The sequence below is a fragment of the Apus apus genome, chromosome 1 (assembly GCF_020740795.1).
Source record: "Apus apus isolate bApuApu2 chromosome 1, bApuApu2.pri.cur, whole genome shotgun sequence".
NCBI lineage: Eukaryota > Metazoa > Chordata > Aves > Apodiformes > Apodidae > Apus > Apus apus.
The window spans coordinates 151,731,323-151,746,996 of NC_067282.1; the positions used below are offsets into that span (position 1 = coordinate 151,731,323).

At 44.9% G+C, this 15,674-nt stretch overlaps 1 protein-coding gene across 2 annotated transcripts; it reads right to left on the bottom strand.

The window, feature by feature from the left end:
• Positions 1-9,231: 9,231 nt before the first annotated feature.
• TEX33 (testis expressed 33) lies at positions 9,232-15,642 on the bottom strand. 2 transcript variants are annotated; one of them, XM_051616137.1, is made up of 6 exons: positions 15,092-15,642; positions 13,380-13,449; positions 11,619-12,247; positions 10,953-11,103; positions 9,612-9,722; positions 9,232-9,379 (listed from the first exon to the last, which is right to left on the bottom strand). In XM_051616137.1, the coding sequence occupies exons 1-6, from the start codon at positions 15,098-15,100 to the stop codon at positions 9,294-9,296; spliced, it is 1,056 nt and encodes a 351-aa protein (XP_051472097.1). In that variant the 5' UTR covers positions 15,101-15,642; the 3' UTR covers positions 9,232-9,293. The 2 variants fall into 2 exon arrangements, with proteins under 2 accessions (XP_051472097.1, XP_051472086.1); XM_051616126.1 differs by lacking the exons at positions 13,380-13,449; positions 15,092-15,642 and having other exon boundaries at positions 11,619-12,913.
• Positions 15,643-15,674: the final 32 nt, after the last annotated feature.

Below are 15,674 nucleotides of genomic sequence, written 5' to 3' on the forward strand. Positions count from 1 at the left end.
ATGAAGATCAGCCATCAGTCCAGATCCCTAGGGGAGTCTCTGTCCAGCAGCCAGACTTAAGGTCAAGCTAGGAAGCCAGTATCACAGGATCACCATCAGCAGTGTGTACCACCAGGCACAGATATGGCTGTGTCATAGCTCAGGAAAGGACCAGGTCCTTTTTTTTTAATCTCAGGTAGGTTTGTGTTGTGAGATTTAGGAGATTTAGCAGCATGTTGGCCCTGTGGGTGTGAGGCACAGCTTGTCCCCCAGGAGAAAAAGATCTCTGTGGAGATGAGGCTTGGCGTGCAGTGGGCAGCCTTGTGCATGTGTGTGCAAGGTGTGAGCAGGGTGGTGGTGTGCCAGGGCCTTGGTGGTGCCTCACTGTGCAGAGCAGCAGGGTGTGTGGGGTACAGTTCCAGGCTGAGAAGCAAACCTTGAAAACTCTGTTTTGTTGTTGCAGGAAGAAGCAACTGTGGGAGGAAAAGATTCCAAACCCCAGCAAGAGTCTCCTGATCCAGAGCTACCTGGGGGTAAGAGGGAACTGGACCTAGAAGGGAGCCCCTGAAGAAGTACTACATGAACAGAGAGAAAGGACGGGTGTGTTGAGATGTCTGTTTGAAGAGGAGCTGCCAACTCAGGGTCTGGACTGCCACTGAACAGACTGCTGTCCTGTCCAGAAGGATTATGAAGCCTGGCTAAACCTCATAAAACCTTTCACTACAGGCTTTCATCTTCTGCCTATTTTCCTACCTTAATACCGAGGACATGAGAGTTGAAAAATAAAACCACCCTCCCCTCCGATGCATCTGGTCAGGTTTGCCATCCCTTGTCTCCAAAATGCCTCCTAGACTCCTTATACATGAAACTTGTTATCCCTAGATGGACTTGACTTTTCTCTGTTCCTGGTCAGGGTGTTGCCTGAGTCTCTTCAGCAGTACCTTCTGTAATCTTTGCATGATTACCTCCCAGTATGCTCTGCAGTCACTGGAGGTTGGCTTCATGCTGTGAGAGCTTTATTTCCTCCTGCATGCTATTCTTCCTGGACACTGACATTTTCCTATATGTAAGAAAGGAGAGGGCAAAGAGGAGGAAATGTATAGTGTGCACACTAGTATCTTCCGAGGCATTTTAAAAAGTAAGTGTCTTCTTTTCTATGTCTCCTCTTAATCAATTCCTACATCTGCAAGGGCCATGCAAACCTTGTGATCCAAATAAATTATATCCCAGTAGGTGGATATCACCAAAAGAGGCACTGCATGGAGCATACTTGGAGTTTTATGAAAACAGTGGCTAGGCTCTCCTGAAGCTGACTCTTGTGTGTTTCATTTTATCGCAATTCAGCAGCCTTATCTATGGTTGAGTCTCCCCTGGAACCGTTGGATTTGTATTTGATCTCACATCTCTAATGTCTCTATCTCCTTAAGGCAATGCTGCTAATCTCCATTCTACAGACAGAAAGCTCGTGCTATTTTTGCCACTGTGTTTTATCTTCTACTTAAGCTAAATGACTTCCACCTCATTTCTGCCTCCCTGCAGTGCAAGTCAGTGATGCACAACTCCAGAGAAGAGTGGTCTTTACAAGGATTAACTAAACAGTTACTTCTCCATTTGCCACGTTTTTAGCTTTCCAACTGTCTTCTCTATCAGCCTCACTCCATACCTTGCAATTCCTTTTGTCCCATTTTATATTTCCACCTTAAGTGGAATGCTTCTTGAGGGTGCTGCGCATGGTGGGCTGTCATAGTCCTCAGCGACCTGTTTCTTTGGCACCCAGTACTTCTCAGCCCCTTATTCAGCCAGCAAGCAATGTCTCTCAGGCTTGCATCCAGTCAGCAGTTGGGGAAGTGTGGTAGCCAGACTACTTTGCATGATGCTTATCAGCATGTTTTGCAGGCTCTGATAAATCCCCCTAGCAGATCAGTCATCAGCCTAAAGTTCCTTCTAATTAATTGTCTGTTGTCAGACTTCAGCAACTTCTTTTTTTGTCCAGGCACAGCGATCAACACCAGTACAAGGCCATCCACCACTCTAAAGAGCATCCCTGTCACTTTGTTGCCTATCTCATACCCAGCTCTCCAGCCAGACCTGCTCTCTGTTGGTCTTGTGGTTTTGAGAGTTTTCATCCCTCTAGCAAATTCCCTTATCTGACACTTCGTCAACATCCCAGTAATTCTGTTTCTCTGGTCAGTCAGCACAGAAGGATAGTCATTTTAGCTCTACAGGTGAAATGTTGCCCAGAATGTCCTCATGTGCTGCTGAATCAGAGTAGGCATTGTGCAAAACAGGAGCTTTGAGGTTTACTGTGACAAGAACCTGCAGTTGCAGAAGCTCCTGACTCCTCTGCTGCATAAAGATAGGTCGGGGATAGATGATGTACAAGTGAAATTAGCTGGAGAACAGGACATACTTTGTAGCCCCAGTGGTGGGATTGCTTCCCCACTACCATCCATTGTGACTTGAAGGTCAACAAGAAACAGATCTCAGCTTGTTCTGTTTAGAGAATGAAGGTTGAAATGTGAAAAGGATCTGCAGACCGGAGCAAGGACGAAGGAGGGAAAAGCTGGTAGATGATGTTAGAACAAATCAAAGGGATATGAAGGTGCCAGGAATACTTTCAGATTGACACTTTTTTTAAACCTGCATCAATCTATCAAAGATTGCCTGTAGCAATATTTCTTCTGTGTTTAGGTGCGGAAACAGCAAGAGCCTAAAATGAGAAGAGCAAAGTTGTTGGGACAAAAGTTATTTAGAAAAGATTGTTTCTTAAGCACAGGATGATAAACTGGTAAAACTAAGTATACAATGTGAATGCCTGGAAGCTCATTCTTGTCCTAAATACCTATCCCATGTAATACTAGCATTCTTGTGCCCCTGGCTCTTCCTGACCTTAATGTGATCTCTCTTTCCTCAGAAGTACTACAGTCTTTGTTTTCTCTCTGTAGGAAGCTGTCACCCAACAGCCATCCTGTCAGGTGTGCTTCAGTGGGCAGAACATTTCTGAGGAGGTGAAGCAAATTAACTGCCCTCAAGTGCTGGGTGGGTAAGCAAGCAGCCCATTCTCTACTCCTTTTTTGAAAGGTTCCTTACTAACCATGGGGAAAAGCAGTCTGTGCATGGGTATTATCCCTTGCAATAGGGGAGGACAAAGCATTTTCACCTGTGTATCTCCAAAGTCCGTGTGCAACTTTCAAACATCTATGGAAATTGTAATGAATTGCTGCAGCTGCAGACCTCAACTTCTCTGTTTGGAAGGTTGAGGATAGAAACCTGCTCCCTTTCTTCCTCTGCATTTCCTTTGGAAATAGGTTTGGTCAAAAGGCATTGACCTAATAGGGTAGAAATCTCGCTGGCTCAGTTCCTCCCAGCCTGTCTGAACACAACCTCTCTCTCCCAAAAATACAGATATTCCCTTTCCTCTCCATCCTCTAGAAATGACATACTTTCTTCTCCTTGAAGCAAAGTCTGACTTTGAAAGTGGGATGTGAACAAAGAAGAGCTGCAGTGGTCCTGGCCAGTGTGCAGCTGATCAGAAATAGCTCCAAACGGTCCACGCAGCCTCAAATTTGTGTCAGGTCTGCGAAGACAGAGCAGGGAGGTGACCACAGTGCTCTGTGAAGGAAACCATCCTAGGCTGCAGAATAGCTGGGGAGGCTGACACAAATTAAATTGACTCTTGGGTTTCGTGATAATTATCTGCCTCTTGGGAGAGAGGGTCAGCTCCTTTTAATATATACTGTTGTAAGTCATGTGAAGGAAAGTTGGGTCATGTTTGTTACCCCTTTGAAATCTCTGTGTTCTTTCTTTGCCTTGTCTCACGTTCAGAGCTTGTAAGAGGCAGGGGCCTTTGAAGAAGCAACTGCAAAGTATCACTGAAAGCTCAAGAGCTGCATAAATGCTGACACTGGCAGCCACGTTGCCTGAGCCTGCACTGCTAAATAAATCAGGGCCAAGATGTAGTACCAGGCACTGCCTTGTAACTGCCTGCACTGCCTTGTTGTCAGCACTCTCCTTGCCATCATTTGGCCTGTGCCAACTCATGCTCTCCAAGATAATGTGCTGGCAAAGTCTAGAAGACAGCACAGGGCAGCAACCATTCCCAGTGTGCAGCACGGGCATGGCTGGACCAGGTTAGGCTGTGTCCACTGTCCTTCAGCAGTATTCCAGCAGGCTTTGCTCCCAGGCCATGCAACATGTGATGAACTGACCACAACTCCCATTCCCTGTCCCCCGGCACTGCTGAGGGAAGAGGGTAGAGAATTCAGGAGGGAAGCTGAGTCTGAGAAGAAGTAAGAGGTGGGTGATTTAAGATTTGGTTTCTGTGTCTCATTATCCTACTCTGATTTGATTGGCAATAAAATAAATTAATTTTCCCCAAGCAGAGTTTGTTTTGCCAGTGATGGTAATTGCTGAGTGAGCTCCTTGTCCTTATCTTGACCCATGAGCCTTTTGCTGTATTTTTCTCCTCCTGTTCAGTTGAGGAGGGGAGGAATAGAGCAGCTTGGTGGGCACCTGGCAGCCACCCAAGGTCAACACACTGCACCAAATGAATAAGCTTTTGGAAATTCATTAAAAGTATCAGATAGCCTGCACATGAGCTGTGTGATTCTGTGTGATGGGGGATCCATCAGCTGCAAGGAGGACAGTGCACAGAATATTGAGGTGATTCCAAACTTCAGAACTCTAAAGAAAGCTGTTCTGGAAAGAAAAGTAGCCAGCTTTGAGATTCAGAAAATTCTGCTGGAGTTGCAGGGGTCTTTGACAACCAAGACAAAAATCTGAACAATTATAATCCCGTTTCATTTCCAGAAATGCTGCCTGTATTCTCCATTTTCTAGTCCAACATGGTGAAAGAGATCAAGCAACCCCACCCCTTTCTTAGTTATATTAATGTATTTGGTAAAAGGGACAGGCCATAATTCCCATGTACCTGCATTTAGATAGGCTCACATTCCCCTGATAGGTGTGATTGGCAGGGGAAGAAGCCAGATTTAGCTAGAGCTCCTTTCTAAAAATAGCTAATCAATTTCAGTTGAAGGCTCTCAGGTTAGAAGAGAAGAAAATTATTATGCCTGGGCACATAATGAGCTTGGATAATCAGTTTTCCTGCTCAAGAGCAATGAACCAAGGGTTTAAAAGAAAAGGAATTTTAATAAAAGGGATAAAATGGCAACTCAGCATAAGCACCAGTGGGCCTGTTTATTAAGATCAGCAGTGCAACCTGAAAGCTTCTTGGCATCTGTGGGAAACTGTCCTTTTCTTCCCCACATAAGTCTAAACATCGTAGCCCAGACCCCTGTTTTGCCCAGAGCTGAGAGCTCACTGTCTGTCTGTAAGGAGATGTTCCTCTTAAACCTCTCCTACTGTTTCCAAGTGTGGTGATGCCACTTCTGAGACTGGGCTGTTGCTCTCTGCACCTGCAGCCCATGAAGCCTTGGTTCTGTCTGCAGTCCCACACTGCCCCCTCAACATTTCAGATCCTTAGAGAGGAGTCTGTGGCAAACAAAACCCGAAGAGAACCCTGAGGAAAATAGTATTTGGGTTTTGTCCTTTGGGTTTTTTCACTTTCTTGCTCCATGGCTCCTTTACCACTACTAAGGGAAACACCACAGGTAATTCCTAACCTTCAAAACACCATCATATCTGGATGGATAATAGTATTTTAAATGCCTTCAAACTTAAGACACAGTTGTATTTCAACCCCAGTGCACAGGAGTGAAAGCCACTGAAGTCAATTCACTTGCTCCCTCTTTGTTGTGAACTCCAACCATTTCAAGCAGCTCTGGATTTCTCTTTTATCCCATTATAGGCAGGATCAGCAGTAAGTACTCCATTCTTTTAGGAATACTGGGCTTACCTCAGGATAGATGTAGCTCTGAATTTAAGTTTTATTTCAGTGCAAGCTTAACAGCATAAAGCATTGATTTTAACAGGAGGCTGTAGACTCTGATAAGGGTGATTATCTTCTGTTCTTACAGTTGTTACCGTTTCTTTAACGAGCCATTCCAAATCATTTGCAGTGGAGATACCAAAGGTTGGAATTGTTCAGGAAGTCACAGGGTCAATTGAAAAGAAAAAAAAAGATTGGCTGGAGAGCAGGAAATCGTTATTAAAAGTTATATGCTGCAGGGACGCATAAACTTAAACTGGGAAATACCTATTTCTGCAAGAAATACCAGAAGGTATGAAGAGAGTGCTGCAGGAGTTTGGATTTTGTTGCTCTCTTTTATATCAAATATGATTTTCTGTTTTTCAAGTGCATTGACTCTTTATAGATGACAGAATCAGCTTTTAAATAGCTATTTTTGTGAATGGTTTAGCTAAATGAAAGAACCCCTTTTTTTCCAAGTTCTACCCTATCAGACAAAAACATTGGCTCAGAGCTGCCACCCAATGATCAGACCTTGTAAAATCACTTAATACAGGCAACCTGTATTATGAGACAATACACTGGAGGCCAACTAATTTCTCATTGTACAAAAACGGGCAGTGAAAGAGCATTTCCCCCTCCACTTTCCCCCTTTCTGTTCCTCTTCCCCAACATCTGCATGCCCTGTCCCTCCTTGCCTTGCCTGCAACAGGGTCCTTTGCTTAGAAAATTTGTTAACCTGATAACTTAGCTTCTTCTTTTTCTGTATTGATTTTCAGGCGGTTTATCAAGGTGAATCAGTTCAGAGTGTGGCCAGGGAAGTGTCAGCACCAGCACAAACCAAGCAAGAAGGAACGAACTGCTGAGATCCGGGGAATGGGTAGAGGGGAGACTTCAGCTGCAGTGAGCACTTATTTCAACCCAGTTCTTGGCTAACTTCATCTGACATGCTACTTGATTCCAAAGCTGGCCTTAAATATACACATTTGTGTACCTGAAGCACTCTTGTCAACACAAGATAATGCTCCTTGCCAAGGTTCTGGCTAAATTATACTGCTCAGGACTCAGAGGCCTCAGGTACTGATTGCTCCCAGTAGCTGTGCTGTCTCACTGAAAGATACCCGAGTTATCCCTACATCTTTCAACCTATCACCCATCAGAAAGTCTTTGCCCCTGGCTGAGCTGGAACCCTTGGCAAAGCAAAGAAGAATGAAGGGAGATGGCCACATGTACACCCATTGGGCATCAAAGAGCTATCACCCACCTGAGTGCACTATAAAATGCCAACTATTTTGTACCATTTAAGTGCTTACAAAAATATTTCCATTTGTAAAAAGTGTACAAAGTGACTTTACTCCACTGCAGGACACAAACAACACAGTTTGCAGCAGAGTACAGTGGTGCACCAACAAGACCAAAAATCAGTCCATTTACCTTCTAATTTAGTCTCTTCATGAGCCTTTCACAGGTAGGAAAGGGCATTTGTTCCAAGCTGTACCATAATCCTGCCATCTGCTTGCCTTTATTTCTATTTATAACAGACATTAGAAATAGATCTGTAAATCTGTATTCTGATTCAGCCCACATTGTGCTTTGTGTGTACATTAGCTAAATGTACCCAGAACTGCCTGCTTTCAGTACATCAGGGTCACTACAATTCTGTTCAGCTCCATGTTTTCTGGATTAGGACTTGCTGCAATCTCAGAAGACAGCATTTATTGTGTACTTAGAGTCATGGTGGTCACCAGTGCTGGACACAACACCAAGAAGAGAGTGTTCAGACAGAGCTGTGCTGTTCAGCTGAAGCCAGAGAGTGGTATGTGCTCAGTCTGGGGCCACTTGGTACTGGTGTAGTGGGAAAACACACAGGGAGGTTTCTACAAACTGCCATTTGGCCCGTCTCCTTAATTTGAAAGACCTGGACACATGCCTGGAAACATCTGAATTCCAAGTGTTTAATTACTGGTTGTGGAAAATTAAAATTTCTTGATTATCATTAGTTAATTTTTAACCTCCTTCACTACTTTTATGAAGTCCGCATATTGTTATCTAATCTCCAGCTGATGAAGGGTGAAGTAATGATCCTAATTCTGCCCCAAAACAGTTCATATCAGGGAGCAAAGTGTCAGTCTTTTGAAACAGTGCAAGCCTGGGACCAGACAGGAAAGATCAAGGCGTCACTATTCCCAGGCACATACTCTGTGACTGTTGCACCTAACTGCTACACTTTAGAGCTGGGAGGCAGGATCCTGCAATAAGGGCCATTGAATACTGTGGGAAAAACACATTGGGAAGCCCTAAAGACCCTGCATATCCTGCATCATTCAAGTCCTTGAGTGACTCTTGGTTACCATCCAGATGCACACTCTGAACTTCAGATTGTGCAGACTGTGGGGTGCACGCACGTGCTTCTGAAAGACATTTGAGTTAGGTGAAGGGCTGACAGGGGTGAGTAGGGCTTGAGAGCTTCAGTAAGGATCCACTCACATTGGCGGTTATTTGCAGATTGGAGAAGTCCTGGGGCTTCTTGCAGATCTCCCATTCCCTTTAGGTGGAATAAGCTGGGTTTTTTTTTGTATTGGCTTGGCCTGCAAACAGTGTGGGCTTTAGTGAGTACCCTGATTGATGCCTCCTCTTCTCAGGTGAGTTTCTGTTTGTTTTCATACATTACTGCTGCTGCCTCCCAGGGCAAGGGCTTTCCCTGAAATGCTCCATGTGGCAGATACAAAAACAAAGCTAGAGTGGTGGGCACAGAACGTCCTTTCCTTCCCCATGTAGGCATCTGGTGCCAATGATACAGACTTGTGCCCATATTATAGAGTAGACACCATTTGTTGCCTTTCTAGCAAGAAAGCCTGAGTTGACCTCAGAAGCACCAATAGGGAGCTGGTTCTTTGCTTGGTGTGTCTAGCTGCTATGTACATACAGCTCTGAAGCTTCTCTGTGTGGGAGTTCTACAGCCTTTCAGTGTGGGGAGAGGTAGGCAGCATCCAGGTCCTTGGGCAACCCTGGCTCATTCCCAGCACATCCCCTGTACTTCTCTCTGGACTGCTGGGACAGCTGTCAAAGTATCATTAACCTTCTGGCAAATATGAGCTTGCACACACACAGCCCACAGGTCCTACTCCACCTTACGTGCTGAGCAGATGAATTTCTACATGGCTTCCTCTCACCACCACATCCCTCTGCAAGAGCATGTGCCTCACACACCAGTCAGGCCCACCTTACCAGTCACCAGCTAAGTGATGCTTTTGGTATTCACATTTAGGTTTACCTTGCATTGCTCTCCCCAAAGACACCCTAACGGAGAGGGAAAGAGAGCACCAGCACCAAGTCTGTTGTTGACAACTAGCAAGCAGTGGCTTCATACTTTTAGAGAGGTTTATTAAAAGGCTGAGGAAGAAGATACTTCTCTGAATGTAGCTCAGTCCTCTACCTTCACCTTCTAAGGCTTGCTTTTCTTCTTTCCATATTTGTCCTCCAATGCTTTCTGTACGTTAAGATCTAGTGCATGTTTCTTATACCATTCTCCTGTAAAGAAGGCAAATCATAGTTCAGTTACAGCCTCCCTTCTCAAGCCATTAACACTCAAGGATTTTTCTAGCTGTAAAGCTCCTAACTTGTGAAAATGTCAATTTCTAGAGCCCCCACACCTTTGCCCAAACCCATCCATTGTCCTTGGCAGAAGCCATCACCCATCTCAGGCAGAGAGATCACCCATCTCAGGAATTCAGCAAGGTAGTTTTCCTGGCAGAAACCATACCTAGCTCATCAGTTCTCCTTCCATGCCAATTCTTGGGGTCCCTGATTGCCTTCTGAATTATTTCAGGGGTGTAGGAATCTTTCATCAAGCTTTGGCTCTTCAGTGGGCCACCTGCAAGAAACAGCAAATAAGGAACTGTACACAGAAATCACCCCACTGCAGTCCTGGAATTGAGCAGGGGAGCAACACCAACACTTTCTAGAGCTCAGGAAAAGGCATATTTGACTGCAACACCTTTGATTGGGTGTGTGGCCCGGTGCTGAATAATAGCTTCCTCACCACCCAGGAGGGAGATTGTGGTTGGCAAATTATCTGCTTTTTATCTTCAAGTGTGAGACACACACAGAGGGTGTCACAAGCTATCATCTTTATTTGTATCCTAGTGCCCTTTCTTTAGTCAAGTGCCCACTTATCTCCTGTTGAATCCCCTCAGTCATGTGAGTAATTTCCTATTCAGCAGCACAGCTCCACCAGAAGCACCATATTACCACTCCAGGCCTTCTCAGCTCCTTTTCTGCCAGGATGCTTAGCAAATAGTTCCCAACTGTGACTTCTCTTTTTATGCCCTCTTGACTTTTAGCCATTTCAGGGGGGTTTATTTTAATCTGTTATGCTTTCCTCTTCACCTTTTTTATTGTACCCTTTCCTTGATAATAATGGTGCTGAGCTCCCTGGGGAAAGATGTCCTTCCTTCCTGTGTGACTGAACAAATCCAGGCCAATGCAGTCTTGGCAACCCAGCAAAGCCTTGTCATGGAACATAATGTGGAAGGAAAATGAATCTGTCTCATGCTGATACATAAGAAACCAGAATCAGAGACAACTGTTTCAGAGTGTCTTGGATATGGTAACAAGGTAACAAGAAGAGGATGAATTCCCAATTTAAGTTTAGCTGGAGGGATCCCTGGGGTCCTTGGAACAGAGGATTGGGGAAGACATTGCAGAGCCACACATCTCTAAAGGTCTTGAAGAGAAACAGCATCATTAATGGCCCTGGAAGTAACTTGGGACTGGAGATGACAGGGGACTTTGAATTGCAAATGGTGTTCATTTGGACAGCTCTGAATGTGAAGGACAGGGTCATGATCCACCTCCACTTCTCACATCTTGGAAAAAAAAAATAGAAAGGACTACAACACATAGAAAGGAAGGCTCTAGCTTTCATTTCTTCAAGCACCACAGCCTGGAAAAGCAGTGACTGTGGATTGAAGGAATAAGAGGGGAAAGTGAGGGTCACCTACACTCAGATCTCTACTCAAAGCAATGTGGCTGCCTTGAGCCCAGGCAAAGTGTAGATGGAACCAGCTTTGAAGATCAGGCATAGGTATGGGTATCCACTCACCTTGGAATATATTTGACCTCAGGTTAAAACCCAGATGGTTGTAATCAGCAAAAGATGGAGGAGAGTCCAAGGGGTTTTTCAGCATTTTAGTACGGTCGCCGATTCTCTTCTGTCCCATGATTAACGCGGCCTCGCACAGAGCTCGACGTTCCTGAAAACCCAAAGAACGAGGAACCACTCTGAGTCCACATTCCTTAAGTGAAAGCAAACCCCTCATATTTCCACTCCCACATAAGTCTTTGAGTTATGACTAATCCCTGGGACCTGGGTCTGTCCTTGAGTCTCCCTCAGTGGCTGCTGTAGGCATTGTAATTGCATGGGATGAATAGGACTGATGAAAAGGGAATTAGGAAGGGATGATAGTGTTGGGACCTGGACTCAGTCCTGGTGCTACACTGTTTTGCCTTGCTGAGTTGGGACTCTGCCTGGCTACAGGAACCTTATAAATGGAAGAGGGGTGGGAAAAGATAATTTAAAAAGACATGGGAAAGGCTTTCTGTGGAATGTGTCACTGCCCCATAGGGTGAAGCCCAAATCCATCCCCCTACATGTCTTCTATAAACTGCTAATATACTGCTAATATCCCACCCACTTAGCCTCCTGCTAAACCATAAAAACAGCCTTCAACCAGCCACAAAGGATACATGAAACAGCTTCGTCCAATACCTTGTCTTCCCTGGTAAGTTCATCTGCACTGGCTGATTTATATTTGCTACTATCAGAGATGGAGCTCGTTCTCTTTCTGTTCTCCAGAGGGAGCTTCCATTCTGCTTTCCCATCTGGCCCTAATGATGCTAAAGATTCTTTGGGACTTAATCTGTTGCAGGTCTCCTTGGCTTTTTCATAGCTGGCTTTGATGGTCTTCCTGGAAGATTCAGGTCCTCTAGACTTCAGGGTCTGGTGCTTGCCTGTTGCTGGTTCTTTAGTACTTGATGTGGATTTGGTTCCCTCTGCTTCCCTCTGCCTGGATATTGCAGAGTGGCGGTAGGTGTTGCTCCCCTCTCTTGGCTCATGCCCACTATCTTCTGTTTCCTCTTCAAGTCTTCCTGAATTAAGACTCTCAGTGGAGGGAGTTTTGGTCTGGAGACTCTCTTTCCTCTGTTTTTTATTCTGAACACACTTTGCTGAAAGAGGTACTGGGGATTTAATAGACGTGGAGTTCTTTGCTCTTGCCTCAGCCACTGAGTCCTTGGAGATCTCCCAGGAGTCTCTGCTGGGGTTCCTTTGGGATGTTTCCTGTCTGCTGGGACATAAGCCTTCTAGAGGAAGCTCTTGTTTCTCTTCCTCAGGTTCAACTTGAAGACAAAAATAATAGCTCAATGAATTTGATACTGTTTTGACAACAGGTGATACTGTAAATGAAGCTGGAAGCAACCAGACATGTCCTTGAGCCATTGTCAGACAACAAAATAAACAGTAAAGGTCACAAATAAGGAAAGAGAAAAAAAAACACCCCAAACAAACAACTAAGCAGTGTTATACCAGTATTCCTCCAGAACCAGGCAAAGGTTCCTGAGGAGCAAGAGATGAACATGCAAGGAAGTGCAGAAGGAAATATCTTGTGGTGAAGCACACAGGCAAAGGTCTGTGTTTTCTTATGTGTAGGGGCTCCTCCAAACCATGATGACTCTCACTCTCAGGAACATGCAGTTGTAGTCTCTGTGGCTCATCAGCATTTGCTGATGAATTCAGAGGACATCAGTGGCTCATTGTGCTTGTGCAGGGAGTAGTGAGACAAGTCACAGTTTGGACAGGGAACTGCTTGAAAGAGTCCAGCGCAGAGCCACAAAGATGATTAAGGGAGTGGAACATCTCCCTTATGAGGAAAGGCTGAGGGAGCTGGGTCTCTTTAGTTTGGAGAAAAGGAGACTGAGGGGTGACCTCATCAATGTTTACAAATACGTAAAGGGTGAGTGTCAAGAAGATGGAGTTAAGCTTTTTTCAGTGATGACCAGTGATAGGACAAGGAGTAATGGATACAAATTGGAGCATAGGAGGTTTAAGGTGAATATCAGAAAAATTTTTTTTACTGTGAGAGTGACAGAGCACTGGAACAGGCTGCCCAGAGAGGTTGTGGAGTCTCCTTCTCTGGAGACATTCAAAACCCACCTGGACGCCTTCCTGTGTGATGTACTCTAGGTGACCCTGCTCTGGCGGGGGGGTTGGACTAGATGATCTTTCGAGGTCCCTTCCAACCCCTATGTTTCTATGATTCTATGATTCTATGAAGTCCACTAGTGGAGGAAGACAAGCTTGGCATGGAGTGATCTTAGCCCATCAGTCCATGGCACATGGGATCCCTGTCTGAGTAGTTTCCTTTCACAGAGGTACGTGCTCAATGGGAGGGAGGGAATGACATGCAGCCTCACAAGCTGTACTGCAGAGCAAGCTATAAAGGAGGAACAGCTTCTCTGACATCTTGCTTACCTGAAGTACTTCTGGCCAGCACATAGTCACAGTCGTCAGGGGAAGGGGAAGTTGGAATGTCTAGCACTTCCTTGGAAGAGAAACAAAGGCTCTGTCAGGCTCAGAGGTGGGAAGGAAGGGGATGGTGGTCCTGCTCATCTTTAGATAACAATAGGTTATTCTCACACAAATGTATTATACACCTTCTGATAAAGATAGTGCTTCCCCTGCCTACCTGCATGGCTGGTCCTACAACCCATGATCATCTCAGATTAAAAAGCACAGAAGTCCTGCAGGGTTTCACATCAACAGCTCACATGGGACAGCCTGCCTAGGACACGGCCAGCCAGCGTCTCTGTGGAACACTGAGCTGCAAGAGTTCTCACAGGTAATGCTGCCGACACAAGCCAAATTGGAAAAAAACTCAGACAAAATGTGATTTTTTCAGTCTGAAACACCTAGAGATGTCAGACCTGTCATGTGCTGTACAACTACAAAAGCTCTTTTCTTTGGTGCATTAAAATAAGGCCATAAAAAGTGAGGAGAGGAGGTGATGCTGAGGGGGCTGGAAGCCTTCCACTCCAGAGGTAACTCACCAGGGCTGACTTGAACCAGCAGCTTGTGTTCTACTCTGTACCAGTACTTTGGAGCAGCATGTCTGGTACAACACTGGGATCTTGAAGTTACTGTATTAATCAGACTCCAGGAGTCAATGCTGTGTGCTCTGCAAGATCTTAAAGACCTCTTCCAACCAAAATGGTTCTATGATTCTACGATTCAGATACAGAACCTCTCCCACATAAAGAACAGAGCTACAAGAGCTAAAGAGAGGAAGCCAGTCCCAGCTCACAGGGACTGTATTCATTTCCACCTCCTACCTAAGAATACGTCTGTTTGTTATTATTACTACATTCAGTGGAAAGAACTTTCCAGTCTGCTGTTGTAGAAATTCCTCCTCTCCTATTTCTTCCAAAGAAGAATTTCTGTGTAATGAGGCAAGGTGCTCATTTCCCAAATCCTGTTCATTGATAGCTTTCATTTTGCCAGTTTCTCCTGGATAAAAGGACACTGAAGCCTGCAACTGTTCCTGCTTTCTAGTTTGTAGCTGTATGTGATGTTATTGTTGTTGCTTATTGTTCATTTTACTTCTGAGCCTGAAGGTCTGAAGTCAAAGCACCACTCTGCGACTCCCACATACTGACGTCAAGAAGGATTTTAAGGCCATTTTACCATCCTCCTAGATAACAGAAGCCACAGACTTCGGTCTACTTATTCCTCTGCAAAGCCAATTCTGGGAGGGACAACAGATGATGCACCAGAAAACATGTATCTTGATCGAAGAGTGATTAAATTTGATCTTTCTTTCTGAATGAAAAAAACCACCTCAAAAAACACGTTTACTTTCCTAATACTCTGAGTTTCCTGACATGCAGCCATGGAGGAAAGAGGGAGCTGTCTTTCCAGGGGAAAAATTAACCTACTCAGGCAGGTGAAGGAATTGGTATGTCTTGCTCACCAGCCATAACATGTGGACAACAAAGGTTTCACATACCACTTCTGGCTAGGCCTCCAAAACATGAGGAGATTTCAGTAACTTTTCAGACCTGAGAAGCTCCATAGGTATAAAAATGACACTGGATTTTAAATTTTTTTTCTTGTTTTTCAAAAAGAAAAGATCCAGGATTAAACATGAGACAAAGCCTCTTGCACTCTTCCATAACTACCTCTCTCACCTGGTCCATGATCCCTGATGTGGTGCCACAGTCACTTGTTCAGGTCCTGCTGAAGTCCAGGTATGGAGCTGGTATGGAACAGTTGCTAGGGAACAACCCTCCCTCTATCTATGAGCTGTAGTCTCCACGGGAACCAGAGGAAACATGGTAGAGAGCAGGGTCATCCTTGCTGATTGAAAGAACAAGGAGAGTGAAAAGGAGAGTAAAAGGCTCATGTCTCATGAAACATCTGTGCCCAGATGTTCTCATCACATACATAGGAATTTCTTGAGACTTCTGTAACACAGTCGCAATAAATCAACAAGGCTGTATTTCAGCAGCACTGGATCTCCTAGTGTCTCCAAATGCTTCACATGAGCTCAGTGATTCCCATCAGAGAGAAAGGGGAAGGTGTCTCCATTTTCCACATTAAAAAAATAGAGATGGTGGGCTGGAAAAAGGTCTTACATTAAGTCAATGTCAGAACCACAGCTTGGTCCTCCTGCGTTCAGCATCCAGTGCTGTATTTTAGCCCTAGACTTAGTCTCCAGGGAAGAGTGCAACTCTTCTTCATGTTGCAGAGCTACTTTTCCCACCCAGAACA